The sequence below is a fragment of the Podarcis liolepis genome (assembly GCF_965112155.1).
Source record: "Podarcis liolepis genome assembly, chromosome: 4".
In the NCBI taxonomy this organism is placed as follows: Eukaryota; Metazoa; Chordata; class Lepidosauria; order Squamata; family Lacertidae; genus Podarcis; species Podarcis liolepis.
The window spans coordinates 49,992,176-50,003,506 of record NC_139558.1 but is presented as its reverse complement, the minus strand read 5'-3'; the positions used below and the strand labels follow the sequence as shown (position 1 = coordinate 50,003,506).

At 39.2% G+C, this 11,331-nt stretch overlaps 1 protein-coding gene across 4 annotated transcripts in view; it reads right to left on the bottom strand.

The window, feature by feature from the left end:
- Nucleotides 1–11,331, bottom strand: part of KDM6A (lysine demethylase 6A) — a 104,477-nt gene that overhangs the window by 21,233 nt on the left and 71,913 nt on the right. For all 4 annotated transcript variants that reach the window (XM_083498408.1, XM_083498410.1, XM_083498407.1 and 1 more), the window contains 3 exons: nt 2,565–2,694; nt 1,035–1,140; nt 18–223 (listed from right to left, as the gene is read on the bottom strand). In XM_083498408.1, the coding sequence (XP_083354534.1) occupies nt 18–223; nt 1,035–1,140; nt 2,565–2,694 (442 nt within the window). The remainder of the gene's footprint in view (nt 1–17; nt 224–1,034; nt 1,141–2,564; nt 2,695–11,331) is intronic.

Sequence of the window (11,331 nt, the reverse complement as noted above, 5' to 3'; positions counted from 1 at the left end):
TATAATGCCCTACTTACCCTTAATGATTCCTGGAATGAAGAGGCCTGGTACTGTGCATATTTAGCAATGGTAGTTTGAGATTTACTGCTTTCACAACGCCATATTTTCTTTGTTCCAGTGGGGTCCCAGTTTTCATCCGATGGTTGTAATAGCTGTGTCCTTACTTCTACTAAGTGTTCGTTATTAGCTTCTACCAGTGTTTTGGTAGAGAAGAGTCCTAGATCTAGGGAACAAGCATGTACTTAAACTGAGAGCTCTTTTGCATGCACTACTGCTACATGAACAGCAGAGATAAATGAGTAAGCAAGCTAAAGCTTTAGACAGTACTAGCTATGAGCACATTAATACATGATCAATTCAATAAACATTTCTCAGCTGAATCAAAACCTGCTTAACAGCTTCAGGTTTTCAGAAAACTTTCTTCAGCCAAATCTCCTTTAAAAGGATGGTAGATTTCACAAAGCAAAAAGCTACCAAAACCTGTGGCATATGTCCAGAACCCTACCCAGCAGAATCAGCAGAAGAGCCCCTCAGTGCAGCAGAACTGGCTCACCATATTTTGAAATAAGTGACATAATACACATTACCATCTAAAGGCCGGGGAGCAGAGCACTGTAAGTCCAGAGTCCAAAACTGTGTACTGCAGTATTGGTTAGAGATCAATAAAAATTACTGAGCAGTTTGAATTTGCAGAATTAGATAGGCAGTTGAGTTCGTAGAACATACCTTACCAGTTCCAGTTCAGTACATTTTTACTTTTTTATGCATTGGCCACTAAAAGACATGTTACCATAAACTATATGAAAACAAAAATACACAGACCAAGTGATCTGTAAGTACTTTAGGAGCACCTCCACTTGTAAATATTTGTATTAAAGAAAAATATCTAAATATAGGGCCATGCACAATTAAATCATACATAAGCAGACCCTTAAAAATCAATAGACAAGTCAACCAATTTCCATGGCCGTACTCTGCATTTGACTTAGTTCAATACAGCCCAAACAAAGTAAATCTTTCTAACTCAAACTTACCTAATTTAAGAGCTCCAGCAAGGCCACGTATTACAGTAACAGGATTGTTCGGATTTGTACAAAACTGATGTAAAGGTGGGAAGAAAGCATCGCGCTTGTTTTCCAACTAAAAAAATAAAGAGAAAGTTCAGTATTAATGCAAGGAAATAGAATGCAGAGTTGTATCAGTCCGTTGTCATAATGCTTCCTAACAATTACATGCAGCATGGCATGGTATTGCTACTCATTAGAAGTTATTTATGGGTTGCTAAGGATACTTCAAGAAGTATACTTAGATCAGTGCTTTTTTTCTAAAAAAATGTTTAGGGGTACTCTCATTTTGACTCAAGAAAATCAGAAAAAATAAATACAGTAAATGGACAAAAGTACAAAGATTCACAAAATGTTTAGGGATATGCATACCCCTGCGTACCCCCAGAAAAAAAGCACTGACTAAGATGATATGCAGAAAGCAGTAGCAGTTCATCATGCAATTGTTCTGCAATGATTCAAGATGTGTGCTCTCTAGTGTGTGGTTGTTTTTTCCTAGTTGCTATAGAAAAAGTACTTATTGCAGTATTTAGAAAGTTACAAGGGTATGTATGTTATAGGAATATGTTGGCAACTGAAATATTTATCAGAGACAGAAACAAAGAGATACATAATCTGAATTCCAGAATATAAAATGTTAAGCATACAATGACTGCATTTGTAACATCCTGCTATACTATGGTTCTCTAGGACCAAAATGTGTCCAGCTTCGTGAGTCCTATTAGGCTCACATAATATTTTGCTTCTATTTTTGGTTTGTAATGACAAACTGTAGTTGACATTAACTATGGTAAGTGTAAAGCAAGGGTGGAGAACCTGTTCCCTCCAAACGTTGTTGGACAAGTTCCATCATCCCTAAATACAAACAGTGCTTGCTGGATCAGCCAGCTGGAGTCGAAAACCATCTGGAGGACCACAGGTTCCACAACCCTAGTTTAAAGCAAGCCCACTTTGAACCATGGTTTTTGAAACTGAATGGTTTGAACTAACCATTGTAAATGTAAACCAAAGTTCTGCGTCTGGCTGTGTGGAAGGAGGAGAGGCAGATCTGGGAATGCGCAGATGTGGGAGGAAGCTAGGCTTGTTCACAGCCTGCTATACCATAGTTAATATCACATACAAACATAGACACTCGAAGATTTATTTCATGTTATAAACCTGCATTTCCAGGTGGTTTCCAAAATAGGTATTAAATTAGTGGCCATGAGCCTGATGAGCTCTTTTTGTTCAGCAGAAGTCCTATCCCTTTACAGTATTTGCATTTAATAAGTCATTTTGCTTTATAAACCACTTTGAAAAGCTGTTTAAAATGCAGCACTGGGAGGTGGGTAGAAGACAATATGCTTTGTGAAAAATGTTTTGATGCGTACTAGGCCCTTTATAAATCTAAATGGTTTTATGGATTATAGCAAGAGTATTTCTAGTAAAACATGATCAGAATATAGTCCTTTATTTTAAAAGGCAACAAAATGTTCTTACAACTGTCTAAACAATACTTACATAAATACTAGGTGTAGGTGGATTAAGCTTGTCCTTTGGCAGGGGAGGATATGGAGGTGGTGGTGGTCTTGGAGGAGGACATTTATCCAATAAAATGCTACTGTTAGATAAGCCATTTTTACCCAGATTCCTAAGAAGAAACAAAAACAGTTATACAAACATCTGATGAATGCAGAAAAATATGAACCTTTAATTACTATAAATACAATTTAAGTCCAAAAGTGAACTGATTATCAAGTGTGAAAAACACACACACACACACTATACATATATATGAGCTTTTTATATTTGAGTTTAAGATCAATTTCAATAGCAGTTATCTGAAAAATACATTATTAACCTGAAACATTAAGTAGATTATTGTCTCCATTTTAAAGGAGCATTTGTTCACATGGGGCTGTATCCAATGTTAGTTCTACTCAGAGTTGATGAACCTAAGTTAAGTCATGTCCATGAATTTCTTTGGTTTTTACTCTGAATAGAACTAATGTTGGATGCAACTCTTGGAAAGTTGGAAGACATCTAATTAGGTTCAGAGAGCATCAACATAAATATATTCAAAGGTACCAGTGCACTCAGAGGAGTAGGAAACAGAGCAAAGATAGATGTGCGCATCTAGTTGCTCAAAGCAAAGAGCTAACTGGGAGCTTCATTCACCTCCCCATTTCATAGCCCAGAAGGGAGGGATGGAGAAGAACAGCAGGAAAGAAGGTAGATAGGAAAGAAAACAGCTATGTGACCAGTAAATCCTTCTGACAGAATACAGGAAAGCACATGCACATCAGTGCATGGGCACACATACACATTCAAAAGGGTCTGCATTCATACAAATATCAGAGTTATGCCAAGGCTGGGGGTGGCGGAAAATTTGAAGTCCAAGCCCAAATCTTCTTTTTAAAAACAACACACAGCAAAACTGGTACAGTCATACCTCAGGTTACGAACGCTGCGGATTGCGCGTTTTTGGGTTGCGAACCGCGCCAAACGTGGAAGTACCGGAACGGGTTACTTCTGGGTTTTGGTGCTTGCGCATGCGCAGAAACACAAAATGTCACGCACATGCACAGAAGTGCCGAATCACGTCACACGCGTGCACAGACACAGTGCTTCAGGCTGCGGTATGCAAAAGTGCCTCTTGCACAGATCACGTTAGCAACCAGAGGTATGACTGTATTACAATAAATCTATTAGAACTTTAAAAAAGGAGTAATTGCAGCCACTAACTATGGTCTGATGCACATGTCACTGTAAACCACAGTAAAACTAAACTGTGGTTTAAAGGTGAACATGCAGCTGAAAAGTGCACACCACTAAAATTGTGGGTCCTTTGCTCCACCCCCACTCTTACAGCTGCTGTGCTGCCAGGAGGCAAGCAATGGCTTAGTTTAGTGTAATGTCTGAACCTGGTTCATGGTTTGTTTCTTTCCAAATAAACCTTGATTTTGTTCATGGCTTACCACTCATTTCAAAGTAAGCTAAACCACCAATTTGCTACCAGGAGCGTGACACCAGCAGGAGAGGTGGTAGAGTGAAGTGCTGCATGGAATGAACTCATGAATTTCAGCAGTGTCCTCTGGCTTGATGCACGACCACATTTTAAAGATTATTTAGTTTGACTATGGTTTAAAGTGATGTGCAAATAAGCCCTACCGTGTTCTGCAGATCTCATGAGATAAGCTTTATTCAATTTCAGGAGTTTTATAACAGTATAGGAAATGTCTAGAATGATAAATATGCTGCGGGGTCTTTTTTGACATCTCTAGAAACATTCTATTTTTATAATATTTGATGTGAGGTAGTCAAAAGATTTAATTAAACAGCTGTGACTGCATATAGCAAAGAACAGATGAAAAAGAGGTATTTGGGGAAGGAGTAGTGGCTGGATGAAAACATTAGCATTACATTATTATTATTTACTTATACAAACCAGGATTGAACTTTTAAGCAGATCACGATCAAAACACCCTTCCCCAACCTAGTGCCCTCTAGATATTTTAGAATACAACTCCCACCAGCCCCATCCAGAATGGCCAATGGTTGGGGGTGATGAGAGCTGTAGTCCAACACCATCTGAAGGGCACCAAGCCAGAGAAGAATGGTCAAAAGGAAATCTTCCCCGCCCATATTCAATATCAAAATTCAATATGCTGCTTCTCTCCAAAGCAACCCCCAAAGCAGGGGGTCCATTCTATGCTGACTTTATGCTAACAGGAGATCATCCTAAGAACTGTCATCATCATCATCACCACCACCACCATCTCCCACCTTCCTCTCAAATGAGCCCAGGGCAGCAAACACCTACTGATAAAACAATAGAAACATTTAAAACAAATCCAATACAGATACAGATTGGGAAAGATCCCAGCTTAAAAGGCAACTGAAAAGAGTATGGTCTTCAGGAGGTGCCAAAAAGAGAACAGAGATGGTGCCTGTCTAGTAGTAGTAGTAGTAGTAGTAGTAGTAGTAGTAGTAATAATATCAAGGGGAGGGAGTTCCAAAGGCTAGGTGCCACAACACTGAAGGCCCTATTCTGACATGGTGTGGATCTGATAAGATCTTCATCTGTAGAGTGCAGGGGGTCAATTTGTTATATAAAGGATGAGACGTATTTCAGATATCCTGGCCCCAAGCTGAATAGCAATTTACAGCCATACCTCGGGTTACAGATGTTCAGGTTGTGCAATTTTGGGTTGCATACAGCGCCGAACCCGGAAGTACCGCTGAATCACGACCCGTGCGCAGATGCAGAGCTGTGGGTTGCGAACGTGCCTCCTGCACAGATCACGTTCACAACCTGAGCGTCTACTGTATACACCAAAAGCACCACCTTGAACTTAGTCCAGTAGCTAATTGTCAGCCAGTGCAATTGTTTCAACAGTGGGGTAACATGCTGGCAATATCCTGCCCCAGCTGCAGCTTCTGGACCAAGCATCAAGAGCAGCCTCACAAAAAGTGAATTGGAGTAATCCAGCTCAAAGGTTACCAGTGCATGGATGACAGTGGTCAGGCAACCCTGGTTCATAAACAGCTGTAGCTTTTTTACCAGCCAAAGCTGGCAGAAAGCACTAGCCACTGAGGTCACCTGAGCCTCTAGTGACAAAGATGGATCCAGAAGTACCCCAACTACAAACCTGCTTTTCAAGTGAGTGCAACCCCATCCAAAGCAGGCAACTGATCAATTGTCCAAAAACAACAATTGCTTTGATTTAAACACTACAATTCAATAGATGTGTTATAAAATTTAATAATATTTATTTAATTCTGGAATCTATTGTTAGAATATGTTAATTGTTAGGATATATTAATTTCTGGAGAGTTTGCTATGCTAACTGAACCAAAATAAAAATGAAAAGCTACAGAGAAAAATGGTAATTGTAATTATAATTATTCTTCTATTGGTAAGGTGTTAAGAGAACTTTGTTCAGTGCTTCCTGCATTGTCTGTTAAGAAAAATTAACAAAATAATGTGTTGCCAAAAAAATAAATAACCTCAGAATAAGTTGTCAGAAATAATATGTCTTGCAGCGAAATGTCAATGAAATCAGAAAATAAAGAAGACCAACATTTAGTGTTATGAATACTATTATTATTTTGCCTAAAATATAAAGAATCTTTTATTCCTGAAGAATCTTTGAGGATTTTCCAATTCACCTGGAGCAAGTAACAATTGCTTCCAAGGGAGTAGACAAGTTGCAGCTACACCAACCATTCTTCTGCCACACCGCTCTATCTTTTCTGTCTTTCCTCTTTCAGGCCATTTAAAGCTATATACCAGACAGCAAGTGATATGGTAGAGCAGTATTGTAATAGTTGCATGCACTCTCCACAACCCTCTCATCTTAAGGAGACAGTAGAATTGTGTGCATAACACTACAGTGACGTGGGCGGGAAGAGGATGAGAAGTTTGGGATGCGTATATCTGGCTTCTGTTTAGTTATTTTTTTAAGGCTGAATTAACCACAGTATTAACCACCTTTCTTCATTTCAAACAAACAAACATTCCAAACATTTCTTCATTGTCAAAGAATATGTTATTTTTCTATAACTTCTAGAAATAAATCTGAAATCCTTTTAATCTTCTCGGGCCTTACAAGTATACGCAAAGTATACGCAAAGGGGGAAAAATGGGGAAAACAAATTATATTCAAGGAAGATGAATAGAGATGCTTAAACAGGTTTAAACTCTATTAAATACAGTGTGAAATCCTATGTTCCGCTCCCACTCGCAAAATGACTGTCCATCCAGAGAAGGCATTGCCTAACTCAAAGGGAGGGGATGGGGGAATATTTTCCCAAACTCTGCTAAATACACTTGTAAAGTATCTGTTCTAGAAGGTTGGGGAACCCTCCAGGACAGTGTGGAACATTGTAGGGAAGGTTGAAGGGGGGGAGGAGGAATTAAAGAACACCCGTACCCTGCTGGACTTCCAGTATGGAAAGCCTCTGCTAATTCACAACTCATTCAGTGAGGAGAATGGCAGCAAAGGATTCATTAATCAACAATATATTAATAAGCTCTGTTGTTAAATATTTACTAATATACTGCTATTAAATTAATAATGGTCAAGTTATTAATTAGCTGTTGTGGAACCATTTCAAATAGGGAGATAACATTTTAGATGATTGCAAGACTAACATTCAAATGGATTTTAAAGATTTTGGTAATCACAAGAAACAATAATAAAAGAATAAGGATTAGAAGGCTTGAAAAGTAAGGCAATATTGAGCCCAGTAGGGTTGTATCTATGCTAAGGTCCAATGTGTAGATTATATATTTGCTTACAATTCTCTTTCCATTTCCAGAAGTCACACCTTATTTTTAAGTAAAACAAAATATAAGATTTAAGTGAGATATTAACTAAGCCTCAGCAATGACTTCTATTCACAGTCAAGCTTTGAAAAACAAGTTCTTATGTGTCTAGGATAAAACATATATGCTACTAATACATAAAACCCTTCACTCACATGTTACTGAGGTTATAAATATTAAACATAAAGCTACAAAGCTACTAAATATAAAATGGAACACAGAGCTATATACAAATGTTCTACACAGCTTGTCTCATGTGCAGATGGAGTTCCTGGAAAGCAACCGTATCTTTATTTAATGCACTATTGGGGGCATGGCAGTAAATGAAAAGGGTGTGTAACCAGTCATAAATGAAATTTCATTGTTGCTAACAAGTTTGCTCAGCAAATTAGGAGTGCTATACTTTTACCGAGCATGATAAAAGAATGCAAGGATATTAACTGAATATTTAAAATCTAATAAAACATTTTACCAATATTTATACTAGGAATTACCTGGTAAATATTTTATTCAAGTATTTAATTTTTCTCATTGATTTTAAACTTGTTGTTTGCTGCCCCAGGCTCCTTAATAATCAATGGAAGGTGAAATAATGCAGAATATATCATAAAATGCCTACAAGTGGTAGCTCATGCTTCCAACAATATACAGTTCTCGTTAATCTCATCTTAATAGAGCACAGCATAGAAAAAATGAACAGAAATTTAATGGCAAGCAACATTCTATGGAACATCTTTCAGATAAGAATAGGTTTAAAAGGACAGATTAAAAGGCAGAATACAGGTAGCAAAGGGATTCCCCGCAATTAAGACAGATGCTGAAATTTAGTAGCTTTCCAACAAATCTTTACACATAATATACACATGACTACAGAATTCAGTAACATGACATTAGGAGTCTTGTTGCACCTGCTGCTCTATGATCTCTTACATTATCGGTCAGTCCCCAACGCTTTTCTTCCTTCCCCTACCCTACTTTATATTTTCTTGTCCATTCTAATCTAAACAAAGAATATTGCAGCACTTTAAAGGCTAACCAATTTATTATGGCATAAACTTTCATGAATTAAGAGTCCCATTTATCAGATGCATTGAACATTATCCTTAGTTGACAGGAAAAGAAACTCATGGGTGCAAATTTTTAACCTCTCTCTACATCCATTAGTATTTATACCTGTCACTCGAGGATAACATTCCTTGAATATGATTAAATAGACGCTAATCCAAGAAAGCTTATGTCATAATAAATGTTAGCCTTTAATCCAACTTAAGGGTTCTGGACCCTCTCATTTCTAAGGCCCAACTGTGCTTCTGTACTAATCTTCTTCCCTCTGTGTTACCTCAGATGGCAGGGAGAATGTAAAAAAGAGTAGGGGGGAGAGCACATTACATACATAAACACTAGGGGGGGGAATTGGAGGGGGGGTCCGTATCTGTTAAGAGTCACAGAAAGTCAACACTACTCCCCTGTATCTTATAGTTGCAATTATTAAGGGACGGAGTAAAAGAGGACCACACTGCACACAAAAGTTCTGAAGCACTGTGACATCTACTGGGCAGGATCGAAAGAGCTAGTTTAGGGTTGACCAGGAACTTATATTTACCCAAGGGAATTTCCAATTTTCCTTTGAATTGAGGCCAACTACCCTTTACTATACAACTGTTAGAAGACATCTGAAGGCTTGGGAAGCTTTTAATGTTTAACGTTTTATGATGTTGCCCTGAGTGGCTGGGGCAACCCAGTCAGATGGGTGGGGTACAACTACTACTACTACTACTACTACTACTAATAATAATAATAATAATAATTCAATACCACCCTTCCCGTGAAGATCACAGGACAGTTTATAGTATAAAAAACACAAAAATGCATACCATAATAACAAACAAAAACAATACCCCCCGAGAATTCAAAATAGATGGTTTAATTGGCCAAAGGCCTGGGAGAACAGGAATGTTTTTGCCTAGCACCTAAAGATATGTAATGAAGGTGTCAGGCAAGCCTCCCTGGGGAGAGCACTCAATAAGCAGGGAGCCACTACAGAAAAGACCCGTGCTTGTGCTGCCACCCTCCAGAACTCTCACAGTGGAGGCACACAAAGAAGGGCCTCAGAGGATGATCACAGGGTCTGGGTAGGTCCATATGGGGAGAGGCAGTCCTTGAGCCACTGTGGTCCTGAGCCATTTAAGGCTTTATAGGTCAAAACAAACACTTTGAATTGAGCCTGGAAACTAACTAGCAGCCAGTGCAGTTGGTGCAGGATCAGTGTTATATGCTCAAACTGTCTTGCCCCAGTGAGCAACCTGGTTGCCGAATTATGCACCAGCTGAGGATTCCGAACTATCTTCATACCCCAGGTATAATGCATTGCAATAATCTAACCTGAAGGTTAAGGTAAAGGGACCCCTGACCGTTAGGTCCAGTTGCGGATGACTCTGGGGTTGAGGCGCTCATCTCGCTTTACTGGCCGAGGGAGCCAGCATACAAGTTATGTGGCTAGCATGACTAAGCCACTTCTGGCAAACCAGAGCAGCGCATGGAAACGCCATTTACCTTTTCATCGGAGCGGTACCTATTTATCTACTTGCACTTTGACGTGCTTTCAAACTGCTACCAGCACAGAAAACAGAAGTTAGACTATCGTTGTCCAGATAGGGGCACAGCTCAGCCACCACCAAAGCTGATGAAAGGTGCTCCATGCCACTGAGGTCACCTGAGCCTGTAGTGACAACAATGGATCCACAAGGACCCCCAAGCTGAGTACCAACTCCTTCAGAGGGACTGTAACCCCATAAAGAGCAGGCAACATCCAATCCATCTGGTCTAGGGAACTACACTCTTAAGTCAGGATTAACTTCAGTTTGTTGGTTCATCCACTGCCTCTCAAATGCAGATGTAAAGGAGGAGCATAGCTGGATGCCATCAGCACATTGCTGACAACGTACTCTGAAGCACTGGATGACCCCACTCAGAGGTTTCATGCAGATGTTAAACTACACAGGGAATAAAATTGAATCCTGAGGAACCCGAAATTGTAGGCTCCATGGGGTCAAATAACACTCTCCAAACATCACCCTCTGGACATATACATCCATCACCCCTAATTTGGAAAGCCATTCCAGAAGGGTACCATTGTCAATGGTATTGAAATCTGCTGAGAGGTAGAGGAGAATTAACAGGGACACATTTCCCCTGTCTTTCTCCCAACAGAGGTAATCATACAGGGCAACCAAAGCAGTTTCTATGCCAAAAATTGGATATTTGTTTATGCAATTCAATATGCCAGGCAGCAGTATGTCATACATAATTTGTAGCTGTTGTTCCAGGAAAACCAAACTAGAGATTCTCTAGAATAAAGAAACTAATTCCATGGCCCTTTGTTTCCTGGCCTTAATCACTATAATAGAAATCCTAGGAGTTTCTAAAGTCTGACAAATAAATATTCAAGTTCACTAATAGGTCACAAATAAATATTTTCAGTACAGTGGTACCTCGCAAGACGAATGCCTCGCAAGACGGAAAACTCGCTAGACGAAAGGGTTTTTGGTTTTTTGAGTTGCTTTGCAAGATGATTTTCCCTATGGGCTTGCTTCGCAAGACGGAAACGTCTTGCAAGTTTGTTTCCTTTTTCTTAAAACCGTTAATACAGTTGCGACTTGACTTCAAGGAGCAACTCATAGCACGCGGTGTGGTAGCCTTTTTTGAGGTTTTTGAAGACTTTGGTGATTTTTGAAGCTTTTCCAAAACTTTTCCGACACCGTGCTTCGCAAGACGAAAAAAATTGCAAGACGACAAAACTCGCAGAACGAATTAATTTCGTCTTGCAAGGCACCACTGTATATACATTTCAAGCTAGTTATTGTTCCACATACTGACATAAATTTCATATAATTCTCTCCCCCCCAACCAAGTTATAGCTGAAGCTAAATTTATTCTAAACAACTTCAAAACAAGTCA